Source organism: Canis lupus, chromosome 3 (assembly GCF_011100685.1).
Source record: "Canis lupus familiaris isolate Mischka breed German Shepherd chromosome 3, alternate assembly UU_Cfam_GSD_1.0, whole genome shotgun sequence".
In the NCBI taxonomy this organism is placed as follows: Eukaryota; Metazoa; Chordata; class Mammalia; order Carnivora; family Canidae; genus Canis; species Canis lupus.
Window position 1 is genome coordinate 73,491,136 of NC_049224.1, and position 26,951 is coordinate 73,518,086.

General features: G+C 40.1%; 2 protein-coding genes and 1 long non-coding RNA gene across 10 annotated transcripts in view; 2 read left to right on the plus strand and 1 right to left on the minus strand.

Annotated features, from left to right (window-relative positions):
• SMIM14 (small integral membrane protein 14) overlaps positions 1 to 15,430 on the plus strand; it is a 94,711-nt gene extending 79,281 nt beyond the window's left edge. For 3 of the 7 annotated variants that reach the window (XM_038533452.1, XM_038533453.1, XM_038533451.1), the window contains 2 exons: positions 331 to 422; positions 941 to 4,050. In XM_038533452.1, coding sequence (XP_038389380.1) covers positions 331 to 422; positions 941 to 1,106 — 258 coding nt within the window. In that variant the 3' untranslated portion in view covers positions 1,107 to 4,050. Of the gene's footprint in view, positions 1 to 330; positions 423 to 940; positions 4,051 to 15,067 lie in introns of those variants that run through there. The other 4 variants (XM_038533457.1, XM_038533455.1, XM_038533454.1 and 1 more) reach the window with 3 other exon arrangements.
• LOC119871252 lies at positions 373 to 16,451 on the minus strand. 2 transcript variants are annotated; one of them, XR_005357282.1, is made up of 2 exons: positions 16,143 to 16,451; positions 373 to 739 (listed from the first exon to the last, which is right to left on the minus strand). It is a non-coding gene; the product is annotated as an uncharacterized LOC119871252 (long non-coding RNA). The 2 variants fall into 2 exon arrangements; XR_005357281.1 differs by having other exon boundaries at positions 15,844 to 16,451.
• Positions 16,452 to 16,611: 160 nt separating this feature from the next.
• The window catches only part of UGDH (UDP-glucose 6-dehydrogenase), a 29,320-nt gene continuing 18,980 nt past the window's right edge, over positions 16,612 to 26,951 (plus strand). Inside the window, exons 1-2 of the mRNA XM_038533447.1 lie at positions 16,612 to 16,889; positions 25,390 to 25,558. Coding sequence (XP_038389375.1) covers positions 25,397 to 25,558 — 162 coding nt within the window. The 5' untranslated portion in view covers positions 16,612 to 16,889; positions 25,390 to 25,396. The remainder of the gene's footprint in view (positions 16,890 to 25,389; positions 25,559 to 26,951) is intronic.

Genomic DNA, 26,951 nt, shown 5'->3' on the forward strand with positions numbered 1-26,951 from the left:
TACTTTCTACATACAGTTTTATTACTTTAATATCAAAGAGAAACTTCCTCAACATTTGGAGCTAAAGAAATCCAACTTAATAAGCTGGCCTAGAAGCCATTAAAAGTAACAGAAATTTAAGATGACAGCCCCTAAACCTTATTTCATTGTAGGCCAGTAGTTCTAGGATAGTAGAGCCATTGCTCTAAGAATAAGCAAGAAAACATACTGACTAATTTCAAGCTGAAAAATTGACCACTCTCAACTGGGGCCTCATATAGCATGTCAGAGTAAAATAAATAAATGAAATCTTCCTGAAGATTCCTAAAAGCTCTGATCTTTCCTTTCCAGTTCAAATACTTCCTCTTGCAAATAAAAAAGATCAGCTCCGCCTGGTTTAAACAAGTGGCTTTATTGGTTTTCACATCAGAAAATCCAGAGAGGTAGGGTCAGTGTTTAGATTGCTTAACAGTATCCTCAAAAACCTACTTTCTTTCTTCCTATCATCAGCTTCATTTCAAAGTGGGTTCCCTTTGTGGTCATAGAATGCTTGTCAGTAGCAGCTGGAGCCACATGCTTTCCTCATTGACATTCTGTAGTGAGAAGCAAAAGTCTCTGCCTTCACTTTGATTATAGCGTGTGCCCAGTCACCTTAAGCAGGAGAGATGCTTTGTTGGTTTAAATGTCACCTGTGGTGCTGTGAGGGAGAGCAGTTTCTTCCAAGTCCTATTACTGTTACACAATTGTCTTTTCTTCTGTGCTACAGGGAGGAATGAGACAACCATTGGTGAATTATAGTATTAATCTAAGTTCCTCGTACAAAAACATGAAAAGTCCCAATAGGTATATGATTAGAGATTGGAGGGTGGGGGCACGCTGCTCAGTTCTTACTGTGTGTGTTAGATTGGTTGCACTGGGATTCAAGAAATCAGTTCCATAATTTCTGTCTTTCTAATGCCAGGGACAAGATCCACCAGCCCCTCCTGTGGACTAACTTTGTGATACGGGAAGTGAAAATAGTTAACACCTTGCACGACCAAATGAACGAAGATGACCAGAGTACTCTTAACCCCATTAGACTGTTTTTCCTTTTGCATCTGCAATATGGGATGGTATTGTTTCCATGAGCTTCTAGAAATTTCACTTGCAAGCTTATTTTTGCTTCCTGTGTTGTCACCATTCCTTTTTACAGTATATTTGAGTAAATAATTATATTAAAAAAGTTACATGGGCTTTTTTGGTTATCCTAAACTTAAACATTCCACTCATTCTATTTGTAACTGTGATCATAATTTTTTGTGATGATTTCTGGCCTGATTGAAGGAAATTTGAGATCTCTGCCTTTAAATATTTTAAATAGTTTTGATAGGTTTTAAAATTGCTTTTTTTCATAAGGTATTTATAAAGTTACTTGGGGTTGTCTGAGATTGTATGAAAAAAAATTAGAACCACACTGTATTTACATTTACCTTGATGTTTATTTGTGGGTGGCAGTTTTTTCTAGTTCTTAGGACTGTGGCAGCCTTTGGAATATTTTACAAATCTGTGTCATCCACTACAACTGGCTTATGTGGCTAGGAAAGGAGAGGAAAAGAAATGAAATAGTTGTTTACTAAGTTTTTTATTCCCACAAAAATGTCTAATATTAGGAGAACTTTAAATAAACGTGATTTAAATATGGTGGATGATTTACAGTCCATTATAGCCTTACAAGGTTTGCAAAAGGAGGGAAAAAGTTAATTCTTTCTGCCTTTGCCAGGTATATTCTATACAGTAATAATTTAAGCTATAATTTATTTGTTAAATGGGTGCCTCTCAGGAACCTTCTTTTCTGTTCTAACACTTCCCTGTTAAATGGAACTATCTTAAAGCTATAATGGGGGCCTATTTCGTTAACTGACATTTGAATGCTATTTACTTATTTAGTCTGTTTTTTTTCTGTGAAGAAAAAATCGAGTCTTTTGTTATCCTTCTGACTTTAGAAAATATTTGATGAATTCTTGGTTTACTCCAAGGGAAAAGGAGGAAAATGAAAACGCAATCAAGGATCTTTTTCTCACCCCTTATATCATTCTTCTTTAGTAAAAAGATGGATTGGGGTGGGGAGCTCCATTAATAAAAGTAAAATTTTGAAATGTATAAAAAGTAAAAGGTTGCATTGTTTTGCTCACTTTGAAAGAAAATGAATACACATGGCATAAGAAACAAGTCTGCATGACCTATGTGGTTATGGAATTTTTTTCTTAGCAAGTGATTACAGATGGTTTATGGGGACTAGAAGATATTTTGCTATCATGTAAGGATTTTCCCCCCAGATCAGTCTAGCTTTTCACTGTATCGATCTGAGAAATTACTTGTATGAACTAATAAACTTCTCTATATCATTGTACTGTTTAATAGAGTCTCTGATACAATTGTGTGACGCTCCTAGGGTATTTTTTCCCCTTTATTATGATTACATTTTAGGCCATACACTTTTTAAGGGCTTCATTTCATTATATAATCCAATATTGACTGCTTGCGTTCCTTCTGTGCATCTTAGCTTTGTGCTCAACTTCTTGACATAATATAACCTACTCTTAATTAGTTGTGCTAATTGAGAGATCATAACAAGGTAAGTGAAAACTTGGATAAATGAGCACCATAGATTTAAGGTTTTGTCTTGCTGTGGTCTACTGGAAGCCTTCCCAGCTTTATAGCTATTCCAGTATTTAATGCAGAAAGGGCAGGGATGGCATTTGATGGAGCTAAATCTCCATAAGCATTCCTTTTTCTGCCCTTGCCCCCAGGACTTTGAAGGCTTGCACATATATCCTAATACTCTGTTGTCTAAGCTGCTAGAAAGCCAGTCTCTGGCAGAGATACTGATGCATTCACTGAATCTGTGGCTCACAAATAATTGAGAACTGGCTTTGGTTGAAACCAGTTGGCCTTGACATGGAAACAGAATATCTAGTGTTAGCTAGAGACCTACAAATCTAGATTCTTATTCCTGGTTCTTCATTTCTGTCACATACACTAAATTGACAGTACATCTCTGGTGTATTAACCTTTTCTATATGGACCATCTAATTAGCAACAAAAGTTCCTAGAGAAATACTTAGTTTTGGGTTTTTTGCTTGTAAAATTTCTCTGCATTCCTGAGAAAGACTGAGTACTACTGCATATAAAGTATTCCTGGTAATCTAACTAGTAACTTATATTATTCTATTTAATTCTTAAAGCTTCTACATGTGGCCTTTTTATTTAGCACATTCATATTCATTACTTGGCTTGTAAACATTCACCTGAACTGTGGCTATAATCATTTTTAAATCTGGAAAAAAGAAAGATAAAGCTTCATATTTTAATCACTTTTGGCTCTTAAATATTCCACAAATAATATTACGTTTATATTGTTTTAGAGTCATTTAATGTCCCTTATACAAAATGTTTTCTTGCTTTCCATATGGAAAAAGTTAACATTGGAACTGTGTATAGTAAAAGATTTTATCATGTATCTATCTAAGCACTATCCCATGGCCAGCAAGTCATTTTTTAAATAACTTGCAGAGATTTTCCAAAGTATTAGGTTCAGCTATTCCCTGGTTACTTTTAGTGTCATTGTGGTATGTGATGTGATAGTGTTTATAGAATTACTGATTTCTCATATTTTCAAAGGAAGCTTGGAAATTGATCACTCTGAATTTGTCACTCTAAATAAAAGTGCTAAAATTTGACCAGCTCATCAGCTTAAGACATAAAACAGCAACTTGAAGGAGAAATGAAGAGTTTACACATAATGGGTTAAATTTTTGTTGTTGTAATAGTAGATTTAGTCTTAACATAATATTTCTAAAGGAAAAATCAGATGTATTTGTTGTCATGTCTGATTACTTTGTTAAAAGCGAAAGTGGTCATGTGATGTACTGAATATTAATTGCTGTTTTTAAATGTTTAAATCATGCCAAACAAATCATGTCTGTGCCATCCAGGGTTTATTGTAATCTTTTACTGAGTACTTGGACTGGGATAAAGGGCTTGTACTATGCACTTTTTATTAATGAATAAATAGAAAACATTAGTAATGTATTGTTTTGTTTGGCTTTTGTGGGAAATGAAGCAAGCATCTTTTGCTTAGTAAAATGCTTACATCCCTTCTTAAACAGTTTCTTTGTAAGACTTTTTACCCCTAACTAAAAACATTCCATAGAGAGAACTTTAAGTTACAAGAAGAATATTTATGTAATAGCAATGGGGCCAATATTCAGAAGTAGGGATTCTGAGAATCTCTAGGAACTTAGATTGCAATTATGTTTCTTTAGTTCTTTTTAATTTCTTCCTAGAATACAGGATTAATGGACATTTGCTTTGAGAGAATAATATCTAATAGTGTTAAGACATGTAACTACTGAACACACACAAAAGTAAAAACTTTGCTTTTGTTCTATGACCTGGAATGCACCCAGATACTAAAGATCATTAATTCTCATATACATGTAAAAATGGTAAAATTGCTCTGGCATGGTTATGATGTCAGTGTCTATGTGATACTTAAGTATTCTTTAGCAAAATTTGTGAAATACATAATTTACTGGAAATAATGATTTTAGGCTAAAGTTTTTCATTTATATGTCAATAGATATCTGAACTCCCATAAAACTAAGTTTTCATTAAATGTTTTTGCAATATTAGTTTTCCTCTCAGAAAGAATTCTAATAAAACAAGTTTTTTTTTTTTGCTTCCTGCCATTTCATTTGATAGTTGTCTCAGTTCCAAATCTGTTTATAGAGTTGATTTTTTTCCCCACTAAAAAGTTCATAAACACTACCTGTGATTATGTGATGCTCAGATTTTTAGAAACTGGAGTTATCAATGTGATCTTTTCCCCTGGGGAACTTAACTTTGCATACATATCTATTCTCAAACAAATGGGCTATGTTGCTTCAATAAACATTTCAACAGTGTTTGTATTTACTTTTTGCTTAACTATTTCTGCTTTAGAATGGGTGTTAATCATAATTATACAGAAAATATTTTTTAACATATTCATTTATTTGAGAGAGAGCAGGAGCAGGGTTAAGGGCAGAGGGAGAGGAAGAGGGACAAGCAGACTCCCTGCTGAGCGAAGACTCAGGTGCACTCAGGTGCCCTTACAGAAAACATTTTCAACCATCAGATGCCAAACTAAGATGTCTCTTGAAAGGGAGGTGGGAGGAGGTGTTTGGGAAGCAGGGAATATGTAAGATGAAAAATAGCATGTGTAGTTTTAAAAATAATTTTCATATCAAAAAAGAATATTCCCAGGGTACCTGGGTGGCTCAGTCAGTTGGACATCCAACTCTTGATTTGGGCTCAGGTCATGATCTCAAGGTTGTGGGGATTAAGCCATGCGTTGGGCTCCTCACTTAGTGGGGAGTTTGCTTGGGATTCTCTCTCTTTCCTTCTCCCTCTGCCCCTCCCCCTACTCTCCCTCTAAAATAAATAAGTCTGGGCAGCCCTGGTGTCACAGCGGTTTAGCGCCACCTGCAGCCCAGGGCGTGATCCTGGAGACCTGGGATCAAGTCCCACGTTGGGCTCCCTGCATGGAGCCTGCTTCTCCCTCTGCCTGTGTCTCTGCCCCTCCCCCACCCTGTCGCTCATAAATAAATAAAATCTTTAAAAAATAAAATAAGTCTTAAAGCAAGGGGCGGGGGTTGGATGGCTAAGTCAGTTAAACATCAGCCTTTGGTTCAGGTTATGATCCCAGGGTCCTGTTCAGCAGGGAGCTTGCTTCTCCTTCTCCTGATCCCTCTGCTTATGGTCTCTGTCAAATAAATAAAATCTAAAGAAAAGGAAAAGCATATTTCCTTGTACAAAACTGCTTATTTCTAGGAAATATGGGAATGAGAAAAAAATACTTAGAATCCCTGTAATACCAGAGGCCTTACTTTAAAATATCTGGTTCCTATACTGCTCATAAGCTCAAACAGGCTATGTGTTCATGATGAATGGATTTGAATTGCATTGTTTTTATTTATTTTGAAGAACTGAGCGAATTAAAGAGCACAAGGGACACCTGGGTGGCTCAGCAGGTGAGCACCTGCCTCTGGCTCAGGGCGTGAGCCTCAGTCTCAGGATCAAGTCCCACATCAGGCCCCCTGCCTGGAGCCTGCTTCTCCCTCTGCCTACGTCTCTGCCTTTGTCTCTCTGTGTCTTTCATGAATAAATAAATAAAATCCTTAAAAACAAACAAACACGAATACTACATAGCAGATTCAGCATCATGGAATAAGTCTTCTATGTTGTTTTTTATTTTTAATCGTGATAATTAACATTTTTTATACAAAGAGCCATCTCTTAAGTACCATACACATTTTTAAATTTTTTTTTGAAACATTTTATTTATTTGACAGAGCAGAAGCAGGGGGTGTGGCAGGCAGAGTGAGAAGGAGGAGCAGATGCCCCGCAGATCAGGGAGCCTGCTGTGAAGCTCTGTCCCAGGACCCTGAGATCATGACCAACCCGCAGGCAGACACTTAACCAGCTGAGCTACCCAGACACTCTCCATGTTGTTTTTAAAGAAATGAATCTGTTGGGGTGCCTGGGTGGCTCAGTCATTTGAGTGTCCAACTCTTGATTTTGGCTCAGGTCATGATTTTGGGATTGTGAAATCCAGCCCCATGGGGCTCCTCCATGCTGGGCATGGAGCCAGCTTAGGATTCTTTTTCTCCCTCAGCCTCCCCAACCCATCCCCCCCCCACCAATAAATAAATAAATACATAAATATCTTTAAAAAAAATGAATCTGTTATATAGTCACTCATTAATTCAGTGCCAAAGGAAGAGGCATTGTACATTAAAAAGGCATTACAGACCCGGGCCTGAATGCAGCTTTCCCTGATAACTAGTATATAAACATTAAACTGGAAGTCTGGGTGTCTTAAAGGGGATTCCTTACAATTAATCCAGCAAGTAGAATTTTGTGGTGACAACATACAGAACAGATACAAATCTGATATCAGAGCCTACATTCCCAACAAATGGATTAATATTTATATCCTTGCAAATTTGCTTAGCCTTCCATTTTAATCTAAAACCCTTTTCTTAAAAACTACATTTTACTCTGTTCTCACATCGTCGTACCTCTGTCAACATCCTCTTTCCCAGAGGGTTTCACTAACCACGGCCTACTGAAAGCTGGTGTTCTCAAGCTTCAAGCATGATTTCCATTAGCCAAAGCTAAATCAGAAAATACAAGGCTTAAAGCTTAAAGTATAATTGAAAATTATAATTTCTCCATTGAAGAACAGAGATTAATTTTCTCTCTCCACAACATCCAAAGAATTCATTGTGTCATAATATTTTAAGAACTCAAAAGTCACATAAATAGGTATAAACTGGCAACAGTTAAGCTTGACTAATTGTAATATACTTGTAATAAAAATAATCTTGTGGGACCCCTGGGTGGCTCAGCGGTTGAGCATCTGCCTTTGGCTCAAGGCATGATCCCAGGTCGGGATCGAGTCCCGCATCGGGCTTCTTGCATGGAGCCTGCTTCTCCCTCTGCCTCTCTGTCTCTGTCTCTCATGAATAAATAAATTCAAAAATAATAATAATCTTGTCATAAATTCCAATGCTAATCTACAAAAGTATCAGATATTGAAAGGATGTTTCTGTTGAAGAAAGCTGACAATTGGTGTTCTCTATCACTTATCTGTAATTTTTGTTCAGTTCTCAAACTTCTATTTTAATTTGAGTGATTGTCTCATGTGCAATAAAAATATTTAGTATTGCTAATAGTGTTTAGCCTTGGGGAAGAAGTCCTCAAGTAGCTTTGTGTGAGTTGGGCTTAATGTTAAGGTAAAGAATTCATTCAGATTTTTAGCTTTCTTACAGCTAAAAGATTGCATATAGCTTATAGTGATTCTCAAACTTTCTGATTTGGGGACCCCAAAGAATTTTTGTTCATATGCATTGTTATATCTATCTATCATCTATCTGTCTATCTGTCTACCTATCTATTTATCATCTATCTATACTGTACCCAAAATTAAAACAGAACATTTAAAAGTATTAAGTATTTTAAAATAACAGTAAGCCCACTACATGCTAACATAAAGGTTTTTATGAAAAAAATAACCAATTTCCAAAATGAAAATTCAGTGATAAGAATGGCACTGTTTTACATTTTTGCAAATCTCTTTAATAGCTGGCTTAAAAGAGAGCTGGGTTATCATTTTTTTCCTCTTTTTTAAGATTTTATTTGAGAGAGCACAAGCATGACCAAGAGAGAATGGAAGGAGGGGCAGAGGGAATGGGAGAGAGAGAATCTCCAGCAGACACCATGCTGAGTGCGGACCCCCTACATAGGGCTTGATTTCACAACCCTGGGATCATGACCTGAGCTGAAACCAAGAGCCAGCGCATAACTGACTGAACTACCCAAGTGCCCTGGGTTATCATTTCTACTATATTCATTCAGTATGTTACAACACATTCCCTTCTTATGAAACTATGTGAATGTTAGTTTTTGATAACTAAATGACTAATGGTATCTTGAGCGGCCTACATTAAGGGAAAACTAGTTATGTGACTCTTTTCCTCATTTAAATATGATAGCACTTTACATAGAGCTAAAGTAAAAAGATCAAATGAAATGTCTGTAAAAATGCTTTGTAAAGTCCTAAATAAATACTATTATGTAAAGGCCCCCACTGTTCCAATAACACATGCACATACACATACACACCCACACACACACACACCCACACACACACACTCTCCCTTTTCAAAACCTGAAGTTGTATGGAAACAGGATATTTATTTGGGGCAGTTCCACTGAATTTCCATTGCAAAGAATTCACCCTACTAAGAATGGACAATGGCACCTTTAGGTCAGAGCTTGGCATGAGAAAAACATTAAAGATTAAAACATAGAATATCACAGTTTCCAATCAAGATTTTAAAATCCTTGAAAGGTAAACTGGAAAGCAAATACATTTTGACTAATAGGTAAATAAACCCATGCAATAAAAGCTAAAGAGCAAACTATTAGGCTAACAGCTCTCAACTTTGGCTGCCCTTTGAAAGCTTTAAAAACCTGGTACTGGGCAGCCCAAGTGGCTCAGAGGTTCAGCACCTGCCTTCAGCTTAGGGCCTGAACCTGGAGACCCAGGATCAAGTCCCACATCAGGCTCCCTGCATGGAGCCTGCTTCTCCCTCTGCCTGCGTTTCTGCCTCTCTCTCTTTGTGTCTCTCATGAGTAAATAAATAAAATCTTTAAAAAATAATAAATAAAATAAAAACCTGGGCAGCCCTGGTGGCGCAGTGGTTTAGCGCCGCCTGAAGCCCAGGGCGTGATCCTGGAGACCCTGGATCAAGTCCCACGTCGGGCTCTCTGCATGGAGCCTGCTTCTCCCTCTGCCTATGTCTCTGCCTCTCTCTCTGTGTGTGTCTCTATGAATAAATAAATAAAATCTTTAAAATAAAATAAAAACCTGATACTTCGGTCCCACACTTCAGAGGTTCTGGTATAGGGTTTGACTTAGGCATCTATAGGTGCTAAGGGTAAGAACCACTGGTATTAAGAATGCTAAACCTGGGGCACTTGGGTAGCTCAGTTGGTTAAATGCCTGACTCCTGATTTCTGCTCAGGTCGTGATCTCAGGGTGGTGAGATCAACCTGTGCATTGGGCCCCTGCATTGGGCCCCATTAAGCCCCACCTCGGCTCTGGGCTCAGCGTGTGGCCTGCTGGAGATTCTTTCTCTCCCTCTCCCTCTGCCCACCCCCTTACGCTCTCTCTCTTTCTAAAATAAGTCTTAAAAAAAAAAAAAAAAAAAAAGCTAAACCTTGTGTTTTTAGTTCTAGAGATGAAAAAACAAAAGCAAAAATTATTATAAAAAATTTAATTATATTTATATTAGCTGATTTCCATATATGGGTAGGGAACTAAGTGAAACCTTAAATTCTTCTGCAGTAGAGTTACTTTTAATAGTGTTATTTCAGAGTTTTTCCTGATGCTTAAAAATAATCCATTTTTATTTTCTCAATTTTTTCTTTTTTTTTTTTTAAGATTTTATTTTATTTATTTATTCATGAGAGACACAGAGAGAGAAGCAGAGACACAGGCAAAGGGGGAAGCAGGCTCCATGCAGGGAGCCTGATGCAGGACTCGATCCCAGGACTCCAGGGTCACACCCCGGACTAAAGGCCAGACGCTCAACTACTGAGCCACCCAGACATCCCTCTCAATTTTTTTCTTGGGGGGATGAGGAAGGGAAATGTCATTCTTCATGGTTGGCCATAAAATAAGCCTGTTCAGTTCATGAGAAAGCTCTGTTAAAAATAAGAACGGGGATGCCTGGGTGGCTCAGTGGTTGAGCATCTGCCTTTCGCTCAGGGCATGATCCCAGATTCCCAGGATCAAGTCCTGCATCGGGCTCCTTGCATGGAGCCTGCTTCTCCTCTCTCTGCCTGTCTCTCTGCCTCTCTTTCTGTTCTCTCATGAATAAATAAAATCTTAAAACAACTGTTTGTTAAAAAAAAAATAAGGAAAGGAAGAGAGGGAGGGAGGGAGGGAGGGAGGGAGGGAGGGAGGGAGGAAGAGGAAGAAAAGAAAGAAAAAAGAAAAAAAGCAAGCAAGGAAAAAAACATGCCAAGGAAACAAAAACACCACTGTCATAATAATGAATAAAGGTGGGATTATTACTTAGTAAGGACTTGGATCACAATTGTTAATAGGATGAATATTCATTCTTCACATAATAGACTTAATGGTCTTCAGGAAACACGAATTCTTGTGGTGGTAAGGCCATTTGTTTTTAGTCCCTGTGCTCAAGAAGTTTATATTGTATTTACAAGGGCCAAATACAAAAGCTAACAAGCTAATATTTCAGGGACTAATTGCTAAAGAGAAATTAAGATATAATCATGGTGAAAGAGCTTTCTGAAGAGATGATATTTGGAGGGTGCCTGGGTTTCTCAGGAGGTTAAGCGTCTGCCTTCGGCTCAGGTCATCATCCCAGGGTCCTGGGATGGAGTCCGGTGGCTGTCTCTCTGCTCAGCAGGCAGTCTGCTTCTTCCTCTCCTTCTGCCCCTCCCCACCCCACTCTCTCTCACTCTCAAATAAAATCTTTTATTTTTAAAAATTTGTTTAAATTTCTTTTAAGATTGTATTTATTCATGAGAGACACAGAAAGAGAGAGGCAGAGACATAGGCAGAGGGAGAAGCAGACTCCATGCAGGGAGCCTGATGCGGGACTCGATCCCAGAACTCCAGGATCACGCCCTGAGCCGAAGGCAGGTGCTCAACCGCTGAGCCATCCAGGTGTCCCTAAATAAAATCTTTTAAAAGAGAGAGATGATATTTGGGGTGAGACCCGAATGATGCAGCTATGCAAGATTCTGGGTGGTTTTCCAAGAGAAAAAAAGTGCAAAGACTGAGGCATCATTGGCATTTTCAAGGAACCAGAATAAGGCCAAATGACCTGTACAAGTTGAGATCTGAAGTAAGGTCTACAGGTGCGCCTGGGGGGCTCAGTCACTTAAGCATCCAACTGTTGATTTTGGCTCAGGTCATGATTTCAGGGTTGTGAGACTGAGCCCTGCCTTGGGCCTCCTCAGTATGCAGTCTGCCTGGCCTTCTCCTTCCCGCTCTGCCCCTCTCCCAAATCACGTTTTCTCTCTCTCTCTCTCTCTCCTCCCTACCCCCCCCACCCCCCGTCTGTCTCTAAAGCAAAAGCAGTAGGGTCTATATCTTATAGGATCTTGAAATCCAAAATAAGGACTTCAGGGTTTATTATGAGTACAAAAGCCCTTGGAATAGAGGGTGAGCAATGTATGATTTATGAACTTAAAATCTCACTCTGGCTGCTATGTGGAAGATGAGCTGTGCATCAAGAAGGGAGGCAGGGGGATGCATGGGTGGCTCAGTGGTTGAGCATCTGTCTTTGGCTCAGGACCTGATCCTGGGGTCCGGGATCGAGTCCCACATCAGGCTCCTTGCAAGACTCACTCCCTTATGTGAGGCTCCATCCCAGGATCCCGGGATCATGACCTAAGCTGAAGGCAGATGCTTAACTCACTGAGCCACCCAGGTGCTCTTAGACCTGGAATTTCTAACTTTATTGTTTGTATATTCCTAAAAGAATTTTGGAAAACTATGTATGGTCTGGCACAGTTTTTCCTTTCAGACATACAAAGAAAAAAAAAGTGCAATGCAAAGCAATCTTCATGCTCTCCCCTAACAAAGGTTCATATGTATCCCTCTCACTTCAGTCACTTGCATAACTAACCATACTGTTGGTATCACTTAATTCCTTTCACTCTATTTGGCCAAAATACACAAAGAAGCAAAAGAAGATCTAAGTCTTAATTTGTACCGTTTTCACCTAAACCTACTTGGCTCCCTCAATGAACAAACCAAGTAGAATCTCTACTCCACATTCGAAATTACCTCTATTTAATACAATTTTGGGGTAAAGTGACAGCAAGATCACAATGCAGGAACTACAAGAGAATTTGCAAGACTGCAAACTGTCAATTTCTGACACTATATTTTAGTTTTTGTCTTACACAGATGTATTTAAGGAAATAAATTTCCAGCTCCTCAATTTCCACAGGTACCCTTTCCCAAAATCATTAAGCCTAAGATATGAATGATATACCCATTTTACAAAAGAAAAGCTTACCTTTCATCCAAGTAAAACCTTACTATGGTCCATTAACCAGGGATAAAATTCTCCAGAGTAAACTGGACTGTTGTATGGGGGCAGGCCCTTATGGTGATTAGTCAAGATAACTCAAATCCACTTCATTTCATACTTTTGCTAAAGCTGAAGTCCAGAGTTAGAAACAGGACATGTTGGCCTATGTTGGGATATTCTGAATTCCAAACAGAAAATGCCATATAAATTAGTGACCTTGATTCTTTTAAAAGTAACCTGAGTATTGAAGTGCCTGGGTGGCTTAGTCAAGTATGTTTCTTTTTTTTTTTTTAAGATTTTATTTATTTATGCATGAGAGACATAGAGAGAGGCACAGGCAGAGGGAGAAGCAGACTCCATGCAGGGAGCCTGACATGGGACTTGATCCCAGGACTCCAGGATCCCACCCCGGGGCTGAAGGTGGCACTAAACCGCTGTGCCACTGGGGCTGCCCTCAGCTCAGGTCTTGATCTCAGGGTTATTATCTCAGATTTGAAAGATAGAACTCCACATCATGCTCAGCATGGAGTCTGCTTGAGACTCTTTCCCCCTCCCTCTCCCTCTGCTCCTGCCCTGGCTCCTCATACCACCTCCCCACTGCCCCGCTCTTGAGCATGTGCACTCTCTCTCTCCCCCAAATAAATAAAATCTTTAAAAAAGCATCCTGAGTATTTTGCAGGACTACTAAAATTTTAAAAGATACTGGATAATATTGAAACGGAGAAAATTTACAAGATTTATTCAGTAGTTTAACTTAGTTATATCAAATCTCTTGAATCTGTTCATTTCTCTGAATCTCCATGGCTAGTACCCTGGACATGCTATTTCTAATTCTTAATTACTGTAATTATCTCTGAATTGCTCTTCTCACATTCACTCATTTTATTCCTGTATCTACTCTCCTCATTTTCCCTAGCTAATTCTCATATTTCCTTTAGAAGCTCAATTATCACAACTTGAGGAAGCATCCCTACCTACTATGTAAAATACTCCTATTGTATATTCTCATAAGAGTATATATATCCCACCTTAATAAAGTTGTAATTTACATTTATCTGTGCGATTGATGTTTCCCCAAAGAGTAAAGTTTATGAAGGAAGGGAAAGAGAATGTATCGTTCTTTACTCAATTGTATTCCTAGTGACTAGTATGTAGGAAACATTTGGAGAGAAATACTTAGTCAATGAATGAATCAATGTGGTTTTTTTTTTTTTTAAGTTTTAAGAGGATCCCATATATAAATTGAAATCCTACACAAAAAATTGATATATAAAGCAGACTAAACATAAAAGTAGAACTGCTCTGATGTGGAGGAAAGGGGAAATATTCGTAGGAGATCCAGAGCTCCCCCACCTCCGTCTGTTTTAACCTTCCACTCATCGACTCATTCTCTTTCTTGAGTGACACACCAGCACAGAAACTGAGAGCTCCAGGAAACATAATTTGAAAATAATTGGTCTACATCAAGCAGTTCTCAAACTTTTTGTTCTCAGGACTCCTTAACACATTCAAAATCTGGAGGCCCCAAAATATTTTATCATGTTGAACAGCTATTGGTATTTACCTTATTTGAAATGAAAATTGACAAATTGTAAAAAATGCATTCCTTAACGTTGATGATAATAAATTCATGACATGTTAACATTAACCACATATTATGAAAAATGCTGTATTTCCAAATTAAAAATTAATAAGAAGACTGGTATTGCTTTACATTTTTATGAATCTATAATATCTGTATTAATCTGTCATCATATCAAGTGTCATACAGCCTCTGGAAAATTCCACTGTGTACTTGTGAGAAGAGGAGAGTAAAAAAGCAAATAAAATGTTAGTACTATTATGACAATGTTTTGACTTCCTGGGTGTCCTGAAAGGGTCTCAGGGATGGTCAGTACCTTTTGAGAACTGCAGTCCTAGGTCCAAAGGTCCATTCTAGCTAGTATTGATATTATGATTTAATTTCTGAGATTGTACTATTTCAAAGATTATGATTACTATCAAAATACTAATGAAGGGATCCCTGGGTGGCGCAGCGGTTTGGCGCCTGCCTTTGGCCCAGGGCGCGATCCTGGAGACCCAGGATCGAATCCCACATCGGGCTCCCGGTGCATGGAGCCTGCTTCTTCCTCTGCCTGTGTCTCTGCCTCTCTCTCTCTCTCTGTGACTATCATAAATAAATAAAAATTTAAAAAAAAAAAAAAACAAAAAACAAAATACTAATGAAGAATGTAAAGTGAACACCAGGTGGAAAAATGTTTAATTCAAAACAAAGGGAAGAATAATAGAAAAGTGGTTTTTATTACAACTTAACTGTAATAGGTAATTTAAATCTATGTGTATGCCAAGTTCAAAAAGATTACTATAGCACAGTATTTGTCCCATGTAAATGCAATTACTTGTTCACTTATCTTTCCTACTAGCCTGTGAGCTTTGGAAGAAGGAATTGGGTCTTAATCCATTTTGCATCGTGGCCTCTAGGATAAAGTCTAACACACGATCGGCACTAAATATTCGTTCGACAAATGAATTTACCTGCTTAGAATGTACGACACCTACGTATCATATCATACTTTCGACAATCTAGAGCAAACTGTCTAATCAACCTTCAACAGCTTTCTTAAAGTTGCCATGATCCTGTGAAGAAAACCATCATCTCGGGGTGCCTGGCTGGCTCATTCAGAAGAGCATGAGGCCCTTGATCTCCTGGTGGTGAGCTAGAGCCCCATGATGTGCGCAAAGATTACTTAAATAAATAAAACGTAAATAAATGAAAAACCATCATCTATGAGGTATTTTAATGTGCCTTTATAAACTCCTAATCACGTTCCTCGTGACGTATTTGAAAAAGATCTTTGACTTCAAGTGCAGATTATGTAGCCTGACGTAATTCTTACTTTAATGAGGAACACCAAAAAAAAAAAGTCATGACTGCTTTTTTCTTCTCAGATCTGAGATTTAAGATGACTTTGGAGAGGAGTAAGAGAACAGAACTGGCCTCCTCATTAAAAACGGTTAGTCTCGGGGCACCTGGGTGGGTCAGCGGTCGAGTGTCTGCCTTGTGCTCGGGGCGTGTCCCACATCGGGCTCCTTGCATGGAGCCTGCTTCTCCCTCCTCCTGTGTCTCTGCCTCTCTCTCTCTCTATGTCTATCATAAATAAATCTAAAAAAAATAAAAAACAACGGGCAGTCTCCATACATTAATTTTACTCTTCCTCATACACGGAAGTTGGATGTTGCAAACTCTCAGCACAGACAAGCCGGATTCCGAATTTGGCAGGACTCTCTCTGGAAAATACGACTGGAGAGCGTGGTGTCATGCGTCTCCTCCCGGGCTCAGGGCGGAGGCACTAACCGGTCCAGTCATGACAGGGCTCAGCATCCCACTAACGCAAGGCGCCTCCTTCCCAGAAGTGACGAGGGGAGGGACCTGACTAAACCTTGGGCCGCCGCGGGCCGCGAGGGCGTGGGAGGGACTCCGCGGCCGGGCGCACTGACCTGCCGGGAAGACGCGGTGGGCCCTCGGGGGTGCTGCGGGGACCGGAAGGGGGGCCGAGGCCTTCCGGTCCCCTCGGGCCGCAGCCGGCCCTGTACCCCCGCAGTCCCTGGATTATGGCCGACCTGTCGCGCACGCGGCATCACCTCAGCGCCGACTGTCTGTCTGCCTGGACGGGGACACAGGGAGGGAAGCGGGACCAGACCACAAGCCACGGGGTTCCGGCGGCCGCGGACCCCCGACCCCGGCCTAGCTGCACCTGGAGCCCCGCCCCACGGCCGTCAGCGGACTCGCCGGGCACGTAGCTCCGCCCAGTGCCGCTCGCGGAAGGGGCGGGACCGCTGAGCTGGCCCGAGCCGATTCGTCCGGGCTCGGCCAGGGGCGGAGCCTCCCCTGGCTCCGCCTAGCCCCGCCCCCTTCGCCCCGCCCCTGGGGCTTGCAGGAAATAGGGGCGGTCCCGGGGCTGGCGTGGCGGGAGGAGGAGCAGGGATGCGGTGGAGGGTAGAGACCTGGGGGGCCTGGCTGCGGGGGAATGAAGCCTCCGCCTTCTCGGGCCGAATCCTTTAAATACGGGCTCAGGCCCGGGACTCTGGGTGCAGTGCGTGGCGGCCTGAGGGAGGGGCGTGCGGGGAGCGGAGGTCGGGCGGAGCAGGGCGAGCGTGCAGAAGCTGCTGCAGCGCGGCCCACAGCGAGGAGCTGTCCGAGCGGTCGGGACCGGAGCAGCCGCTGCGCTCGGTGCCTGGAAACGGGTGAGCTCCTTTCCCGGGCTGGCCCCGCCGCGGGGTCGGGAAGGTCCCGGGTGCCGGCGGCCGTGGAGGGGGCGGGGCGGGGCGGGGGAGTGCGCGCGGCTCCCAGTCCTGTCGCGCTCTGCGCTGGGTCCGCGGCGCCGGGTCTCACCACCCCGGTCTCCTCCTCTGGGCCCTGGGCGGGAATCGCCTTTTGGGTCGCTGCCCTGAGGATGGCCTAGCTCGGTCTTTTTATTCTATACTCCCGAGTCTTCCAGCCGCTCCTCTTTCTGCTTTTCCCCCACTTTCTGACTTGAAACAAATGAGATTTCCCCCAGGAAGCCGAACGTCCACCGAGGGAAGCGGTCCTCCGATTAGGGACCCCATTTTGGTCTCAGAGTCCTGGTCTTTTGTTTGTGGTTAGTCTGCTCACCTGGGGAGCTGCTGCTTTCCTCCGGTCACTGGCCTCCCTTCTTAAGAAACTAAAGAGAAAACAAAGCCAGAAAGCCCTTTTGGAGGGCGAAATCCTAAGACACTGCCATCGTGACAGTATGGGCTGTCCTGGAATCCATTGTTGGCCGCCACACCATAGAATTGCTTTACTTCAGCAGGGAAGGCCTACCTTGGGTGCTGACCGTGAAAGAGCATAGTTGTATATATAGGAAGATAACCGAGTAGGCTTGAAAATGCTGGTGTATTGAAAAGAGGGATTCACGGGTAGGGAGCTTTTCATGGATATACAGAGGCATAGCTGTCCACTGACTGCCCGCAAAGACACAGTGAGTCTTTGAGTTTCTTCAAATGCCCTGTGAAATGGAGAACAGTAGTCTGGTCTGTTTTTTCAGGGGGGTTCTGGAAATGAAAGCGCTTACTGTCTGCTGTGAGATGCGCTTGTTAGTACCCGCATCTAGTTAAGGTAAGCGGGAGACAACCCTGATTGAAAGGGTCTCATTTCTTCTCCCCTTACTATACTCCTTTTTTAAGCATAGAATCTGTAACTAATATGCATACTTCATCTTCCCTCTTATTATTTCCACAGCTTCATAGGAGGCCCTTTAGATGTAACATTAACACTGCCTTTCTCACTGATTAAATCTTTTTTCCCCGGTCAGGCGTCTGTTAGTATCTAGTTTTTGTAAAAAACTAAGGTGATGTGCTTGAGGTTGACGTATCCAACTACAACATCCATTGCTTTAGCCCCTGGGTGATTATGCAGAGTATACGGAAGAGGGGTGGGGTGGGGACGGAGAGATTATATTTAGTTTAGATTGTAATAGGACCTTCATTATTTGTTAGCCACATCTTTTAGGTTGAAATCTTCATCTGAATTTATAAAACTTTAGATGAAGAGTAGTTTTGGAACAGCTTGGTTTGTTGAGATTTTCCCAAAATATGGAGGTTAAAAACTCATTTCAAACTGACACACTCAGTAAGCAAACATTCCCATTTCCCTGACAGCACAGTAGAGGGTCAGAAGGTACATAAAAGTAGAAATTCAATATGGAATCAGAAGACATCTGTGTTGAGCAAAGTATATTATTAATACTGTATCAAGCTCCATATAAAGACTGAAAGATTTTATTGAAACATCCAAGTAATGATTTATTGGGACTTGCACAGTTCTTCAGTAATTTTCCCATTATCATCTACAAGCCATACTTCATGTGAAATAGAACCACAGGGACACCCCAAAACACATGCAATTCTATAATATAGGCCCATCAGTGGTTTGCCCTGGCTGCTATATGTAAGGCAAGCTGAATACAGCCTGGCAAGCAAAGTGGATAAGAAGTAACTCTGGGAAGACATGCCAAAGTTCTACATAAAAAAAGGATGATGGTGTTCTGGATAATTTCAGCAAAAATGCAATGATCAGCCGTCTGAGCTAAAGATTTTCAAATAACAGTCTTCTTCTCAAACAAGCCCTAATGGAGAGTTACTCATTCATTCAATTAGCATTTATTGAGAGCCTCCTGTTCTAAGTGCTGAGGGAAGAGCAGCAGATAAGAACTGTTTGCCTGGGAGCACTTTATTAAACTATGAACTCCTTTAACCCAAGAGTGGCATCATGTAAACATTCAGTCTATGTTTATATAAGAATGTTATAACCTCTTGGCTGTCGGATTAAATGGTAACCCCAACAGATCCTCTGGTCCAAAAATACTTTGAAATTCTACTTTTTAAGTATTCCAGATATATTGGTTGTAATTAGAGAGGCTGGCTAGCTGTTCAGTAAGGGTGTGATAGTTCTTTAGGTTCATCACAGTTCAGAACTTAATCATCAGCTTCGAAGATCTGGAAGGTAGAATTTTTTTTTTCCTCCTTGGACCCAGAGTTAATGAGGCTTTAGATGTTAGCTTATATGATTAAACTCATAAGAGACTAATGGTTTCACTAGAATGAAACTTTGATATTACAGTAGGGAAATTTTATTGCAGTTCCTGGAACACTTCTATCTCAAATCTGTGTCATCCTTTTCCAGTATTATGATTCCTGGGAATCTGAATTCATAGGGGAGAGTGGAATCAGAGCAAAGAATCTTCAGAGAACATGCCATCTAAGCATTGGGAAAGCCTGTTCTTGCTCCACCTCTCTGAAACGAGAACACTTCTGACTTCCAGATTCTGTGTCAGTCTTCTCTAGACTCTGTTGAAATAAACACATCATTCTTTTTTTTTTTTTTAAGATTTATTTATTTATTCATGATAGACAGAGAGAGAGAGAGAGGCAGAGACACAGGCAGAGGGAGAAGCAGGCTCCATGCTAGGAGCCCGACACAGGACTCCGTCCCAGGACTCCAGGATCTTGCCCTGGGCCAAAGGCAGGCGCTAAACCGCTGAGCCACCCAGGGATCCCCTAAACACATCATTCTTGTCTTTAACTCCCTCTTCCCAAGCTACAGGCTGATCCTCCCCCCCCCCCATTGTTTTTTCCTTCAGTGGAGTTTATTAGATTTTAGCTACACAAATATTGTTGATTGTTATGGTTACTTTTAATTATGTTGCCTTAAGTTATTGAATTGTAGCCTCCTGAACTGTCCTGGACATGCTTCCCTGAAAGGGGCATTTAAGACCCACTTTATTTATTTATTTATTTTTTAATTTATTTATTTATGATAGTCACAGAGAGAGAGAGAGAGAGAGAGAGGCACAGACATAGGCAGAGGGAGAAGCAGGCTCCATGCACCGGAAGCCCGACGTGGGATTCGATCCCGGGTCTCCAGGATCGCGCCCTGGGCCAAAGGCAGGCGCTAAACCGCTGCGCCACCCAGGGATCCCCTAAGACCCACTTTAAATTCATTTCTACTCTACAAGACAGTCATTACCTCTTACCACTTCTTAATACTGATATTTTTCTCCAACTAGGCTGATCTCCTCACTTTGGACTCATTTCTGTATATGAGTCCTTACTATTTTTTAAATCTGGAATGTTCTCCCCCACTTATCTTTTCTTTCTATACCCTCTTTATTCTTTAGGCCAGGTTGAAATTCTACATTTCCCTTGATGTAGATACCTTCTTATTTTTTTTTCCGCCTCTGGACTTTAGTACTCATTTTGTCATTTAATTGGTTATACTGCCTTATATGTTACTTGGGTGTGACAAATTCCATTTCATCTTTTTCTTTTTTTTTTTTTTTAAGATTTTATTTAGTGGGGCCACCTGGATGGCTTAGTCAGTTAAGCGTCTGCCTTTGGCTCAGGTCATGGTCCCAGGATCCTGGGATTGAATCCCATATGGGGCTCCCTGTTCAGCAGGGAGTCTGCTTCTCCCTGTTCTGTGTGTATGCTCTCTCTCTCTCTCTCTCTCTCTCTCTTTTTTTTTTTTAAAAAAGACTATTTATTTATTTATTTATTTATTTGAGAGAGGGAGAGAGAGAATCTCAAGCAGACAGACTATGCTGAGTATGGAGCCTAATGAGGGGCTTGATCTCAAGACTCTGAGATCATGCCCTGAGCCGAAATCAAGAGTCAGTTACCTAACTGACTGAGCCACCCAGACGCCCTTCCTTTTCATCTTTTAAGTCAGTTTAAGAGTCACCTTCGCAGAGAGTCCTTTAACTACCCTATCTAAAATAGTTCTTTCCTCATATTCAGTCTCTCCCTCTCCTACATATTTATTTCCTTTATACACAATGTATCACAGCTGCCATTATTTTGTTTTGTGCTCTCCCATGAGACTATAACTATATAAGAGTAGGAACTGTACCTGCTGTTCCCTATTGGATCCCTGTACCTGTCTGTTCCCTATTGGATCCCTGTACTTGTCTGTTCACTGTTGTATCCACGGTACATAGAACATTAGTGGCTGCAACATAGTTGAGTGTTTAATAAATATTTTTCAGCTGAATTTTTGCTTAAATAAATTGTTGAATTCTTGAGTGTCAGGGCCTATATCTAGGGCCATATTGTCTGCTGTGCCCACAGATAGACCCTCTAATTGGGAATATTAATTTTTCATGAAAGGGAACAAAGGACTAGGCCTGAAGCAAGCTGAAGCAATGTTTCTGAAACCCGATGCCAAGCCCCTTCTACTGTAGCCGTGGGGACAGTGGCAGCGAGTGCTAGAGATACATCTATGGTAAGCATGTTCTAGGCTCAGCTGTCCCACAGGTGGGAGCTTTTTTAGAACATTCCCCTGAGCTTTAACCTCGAGGCAATCCCAGTGCAGTCCTTTCCCCCTAGAAAGTTCTCTTTTTTCTTGTGTACAGGGCACTTGAGGCCTGGAAAGGAGTAAAAGGCAGAACTGAAGAGTAGAAGAAGGGTAAAGAAATGGAAGACGAATGGTTGCCAAAAGTAAATTTTGTTAGGATCAGTATTTTTGCTGGGGTTAATTTTGGAACCCAAGAAGTTTAATAGGAATATCATGTTTGTGCGGCTTCACAAGTGATAATAGGGTACTCTTAACCCATTTATTTAGATTTTTTTTTTTTCACTAGAAAAGAGGCCTTGTTTTTTATTTTTTTATTTTATTTTTTTTTTATAATAAATTTATTTTTTATTGGTGTTCAATTTACCAACATACAGAATAACACCCAGTGCTCATCCCGTCAAGTGCCCCCCTCAGTGCCCGTCACCCATTCACCCCCACCCCCCGCCCTCCTCCCCTTCCATCACCCCTAGTTCATTTCCCAGAGTTAGGAGTCTTTGTGTTCTGTCTCCCTTTCTGATATTTCCTACACATTTCTTCTCCCTTCCCTTATATTCCCTTTCACTATTATTTATATTCCCCAAATGAATGAGAACATACAATGTTTGTCCCTCTCCGATTGACTTACTTCACTCAGCATAATACCCTCCAGTTCCATCCACATTGAAGCAAATGGTGGGTATTTGTCATTTCTAATGGCTGAGTAATATTCCATTGTATACATAAACCACATCTTCTTTATCCATTCATCTTTCCATCTTCTTATCCATTCTCCATTCAAACTCCTTCCACAGTTTGGCTATTGTGGACATTGCTGCTATAAACATCGGGGTGCAGGTGTCTCCGTGTTTCATTGCATCTGAATCTTTGGGGTAAATCCCCAACAGTGCAATTGCTGGGTCATAGGGCAGATCTATTTTTAACTCTTTGAGGAACCTCCACACAGTTTTCCAGAGTGGCTGCACCAGTTCACATTCCCACCAACAGTGTAAGAGGGTTCCCTTTTCTCCGCATCCTCTCCAACATTTGTGGCTTCCTGCCTTGTTAATTTTCCCCATTCTCACTGGTGTGAGGTGGTATCTCATTGTGATTTTGATTTGTATTTCCCTGATGGCAAGTGATGCGGAGCATTTTCTCATGTGCATGTTGGCCATGTCTATGTCTTTCTCTAGGGATCCCTGGGTGGCGCAGAGGTTTGGCACCTGCCTTTGGCCCAGGGCGCGATCCTGGAGACCCGGGATCGAGTCCCACGTCGGGCTCCCGGTGCATGGAGCCTGCTTCTCCCTCTTCCTGTGTCTCTGCCTCTCTCTCTCTCTCTCTCTATCATAAATAAATAAAAATTAAAAAAAAAAAAAGGCAGAGTGAATCATCAATCTTGCACTAGGTAAAAAAATATATATATATGTCTTTCTCTATGAGATATCTGTTCATGTCTTTTGCCCATTTCGTGATTGGATTGTTTGTTTCTTTGGTGTTGAGTTTAATAAGTTCTTTATAGATCTTGGAAACTAGCCCTTTATCTGATAAGTCATTTGCAAATATCTTCTCCCATTCTGTAGGTTGTCTTCGAGTTTTGTTGACTGTATCCTTTGCTGTGCAAAAGCTTCTTATCTTGATGAAGTCCCAATAGTTCATTTTTGCTTTTGTTTCTTTTGCCTTTGTGGATGTATCTTGCAAGAAGTTACTGTGGCTGAGTTCAAAAAGGGTGTTGCCTGTGTTCTCCTCTAGGATTTTAATGGAATCTTGTCTCACATTTAGATCTTTCATCCATTTTGAGTTTATCTTTGTGTATGGTGAAAGGGAGTGGTCTAGTTTCATTCTTCTGCATGTGGATGTCCAATTTTCCCAGCACCATTTATTGAAGAGACTGTCTTTCTTCCAATGGATAGTCTTTCCTCCTTTATCGAATATTAGTTGACCATAAAGTTCAGGGTCCACTTCTGGGTTCTCTATTCTGTTCCATTGATCTATGTGTCTGTTTTTGTGCCAGTACCACACTGTCTTGATGACCACAGCTTTGTAGTACAACCTGAATTCTGGACTATTAAAGAGAGGATCTACCAGGGGCCCCTGGCTTACTCAGCCAGTAGAGCATGCGACTCTTGGTCTCAGGGTCATGAGTTCAAGCCCCACATTGGGCTTGAAGCCTACTTAAAAAAAAAAAAAAAAAAAGTAAATAAAGAGAATCTACCAGATTTAGCATGGTTTTAATATTTTAATAATTACACAATGGAATACAGTGTAACTGCTTCTAAAAAAGAGACGGAGTTTTACCAGAAACAGAAAAAAATAAAAATAAAAATTAGAAGGGAGTGGAATAGGTCTTAAGAATACATTAAATAGGGGATTCCTGGGTGGCTCAGTGGTTTAACGCCTGCCTTTGGCCCAGGGCACGATCCTGGAGTCCCGGGATTGAGTCCCGCGATGAGCTCCCTGCATGGAGCCTGCTTCTCCCTCTGCCTGTGTCTCTGCCTCTATCTATGTGTGTCTCTCATGAATAAATAAATAAAATCTTAAAAAAAAAAAAATAGATTTTAAAAATTTCTTTGTATGTGTATCACTAAGAATATTGCTTTCTTTTGTAGAATCAATAGATTCCAAATTTTGCTTATATTTTTACCAAATTTCTGTTTTTTTTTTTTTAAGTTTTTTAAAGGTCATTAGAGATTAGACTCTGAGTTGATATCTATGAAACATGACCACTGAAGATTGATTTATAAGTCAGATGGTTGTTTCCTCATACCAAGATACGTTGTTTCCTCAAGACCAAGATACTTGTATGGGTTGTTCAGCTCATTCTTTTCCAGTAGGGAAGTCTACCCAGAAAATCAGTAATTAGAACATTGTTTGGTTTAATACAGATTCAGACTTTAAGGGAATTGGATCATCTGAATTATGTGGCTTGTGTATCTTTTTTTCACAATAGGGTTGTGCTTGCCAGGCATTGTAATGAGATTAGCCTTCTGTAGTATCTTCTTTGATCCATGCAGGAATATATTAGCAAATTCTTAAACTCTCTGTTAACCAATTTCCTTCTCTTGGGAATCCATGAATGGATTAGATTAGAGGATATCTGAGGTCTTTGCAAGGACTAAAATTCTAAGAGTCTGATCAGTTTGATAGTTTTTGTTCTCATTATAATGAATAAACTGATATTCTTATATATAAATCAGTACCTTGTCATTTTGATTAGTGTGAATCAGTTCACCTAAATGGCTTTTGAAAACCCATCAAAATCTGTGTAACAGCTTTGTTAACTACAGAAATTACTTTCCTTTAACCATCTCATAGTTTCTGATTAAAGTTGAAATGGAGTTTAAGTCATTGTCAAGTACCTAAAAATAAACTACTGAAGCCAAATTGTATAGGGAATATAATCACAGAGGTCAATTCTGGACTTTCAAACTAATCTTATTACCTATCATGTGTTTTCATATCTGTCACGTTCATCTAAACCTGCCATAGGCTGACCTTTGTACACCGACATTTATTTAAGCAAGAATTGCCCTGGTGTAGTCACCCTTGCATTTTTCCTCAGCAATCAAAGTTACCCGAGTGGCCTTAGAGACCCAAGTAAGCTTTTATTTTCTTCCTTGAATTTTTGAATATTCGATCATTATAATCTTTGTGGCATTTCTTCAGTAATAACAGTTACTTTTTTCCCCATGTTTTATGCTAATGCAAACTAGAACAGACATTCCAATTGGAATGTTATATATTTTCGCACTTTTAATAATTCTTAATAGTGTGAATGCAGGAAATCTTTCCAGATATCTGTCACCTTGACAGTTTTTATGAAGTGTGATAAATGTGCAATGTGATTTCTTTAAATTTTCTATTTTCAATAGTAGAACAGTCTTACTGCTTTTCTTCTAGTTTAATCATGTTTGAAATTAAGAAGATCTGTTGCATTGGTGCGGGCTATGTTGGAGGACCTACATGTAGTGTCATCGCTCATATGTGCCCTGAAATCAGGGTAACAGTTGTTGACGTCAATGAATCTAGAATTAATGCATGGAACTCTCCTACACTTCCTATTTATGAGGTAAACTATTTTAAACAACTCTTTGTTCTTACGTTCTTTGTTTTCTTACTGTTTTTATTAAATAAATTACTATTAATGTAAAAATCTATGACTGCAACTGGAAAGAAATTAAATGAGAAATCTAGATACACAATGTTATGGACATTACAACTATAATTATGTCAGATATGCCCAGGGAAAATGACTGGGAAGAAATATATTAGAATATTAATAATGGTTACATTAGTGCAGTGAGAATATGGGTATTTTTTTTCTTTTCTCTATTTTCTCATGTTAATTAATTTTCTAATTTTGTTAATGTGGTTACCATATTGTAATAGTAAAATTTTAGAATTTTAAGAAAATAAAACTTGATGTTTTTAATATTAATTCATATAAGTCCATTATATTTGGGGGTTATTGTACTGTACTCATATCAGGTAAGCCATGAGTGGATAAATGATGTCTTTTATATCTAGTGGTTGGTATTACAAATTTGTTTAATTAGAATTTCAAAATTTCTGTGAATTAAGATATTGTATAGTTAGGAAAATATGCTTCAACTATTTTATTAAGCTATGTGGGTCCCATTTTTAAAAAATTCATTGTAAAATGAGTTCATGATATTATGCTTTTGAAACCCAGCAGAGAAGCATTTGAAAATTTGATGATAACAGTTTTTTCCAGCATTAATATATTCTTTTTTTTTCCTTCAGGAAAGCTTTGTTATTTGTAAGACTGTTATCAACCATACTCTGTCTGTCTTTATATATAATATTTATTAATTTATTTTAGAGAAAGAGCGTGAGCAAAGAGAGGGACAGAGGGATAGGGAGAGAAACTGAAGCCGATTCCCCACTGAGTGGGGACCCTGACTTGGGGCTCCTGTCTCATGACCCTGAGATTATGAGCTGAGCGGAAATCAAGAGTCAGTTGCTTAACCATAGTCTTTAAATGTGTTAGTCCTTTGGAAGGGAAGTCTCAACCCTATCAATATTTTGATAGGCATATAAAATATAGAAATCCATGAAAAAGCACCCATAGAGTAGTAGCTATCCAACATCATGGATTTATTCCTATCTGAATCAGACTTGGAATAAAAATAAATAAATAACCTCTGTGTGTGTGGTACCTTCTCTTTGTACTTTACCCTCTCTTTTTCTACCAGACAAACTACCTATAATAGTTCTCTAAAGATTTTTATTTATTTGAGAGAAAGAGAGAGAGAGAGAGAGATGGGAGAAGCAGATTCTACACTCATTGTAGAGTCCAACACAGGTCCAATTCCATGACTCTGATACCATGAGTCATCCTAGCCAAAACCAAGAGTCTGTTGCTTCACTGACAGAACTACCTAGGCACCCTCCCCCCCCTCCCCCATAATAGTTCTTTAAATTACTTTAGTGCTATAGCA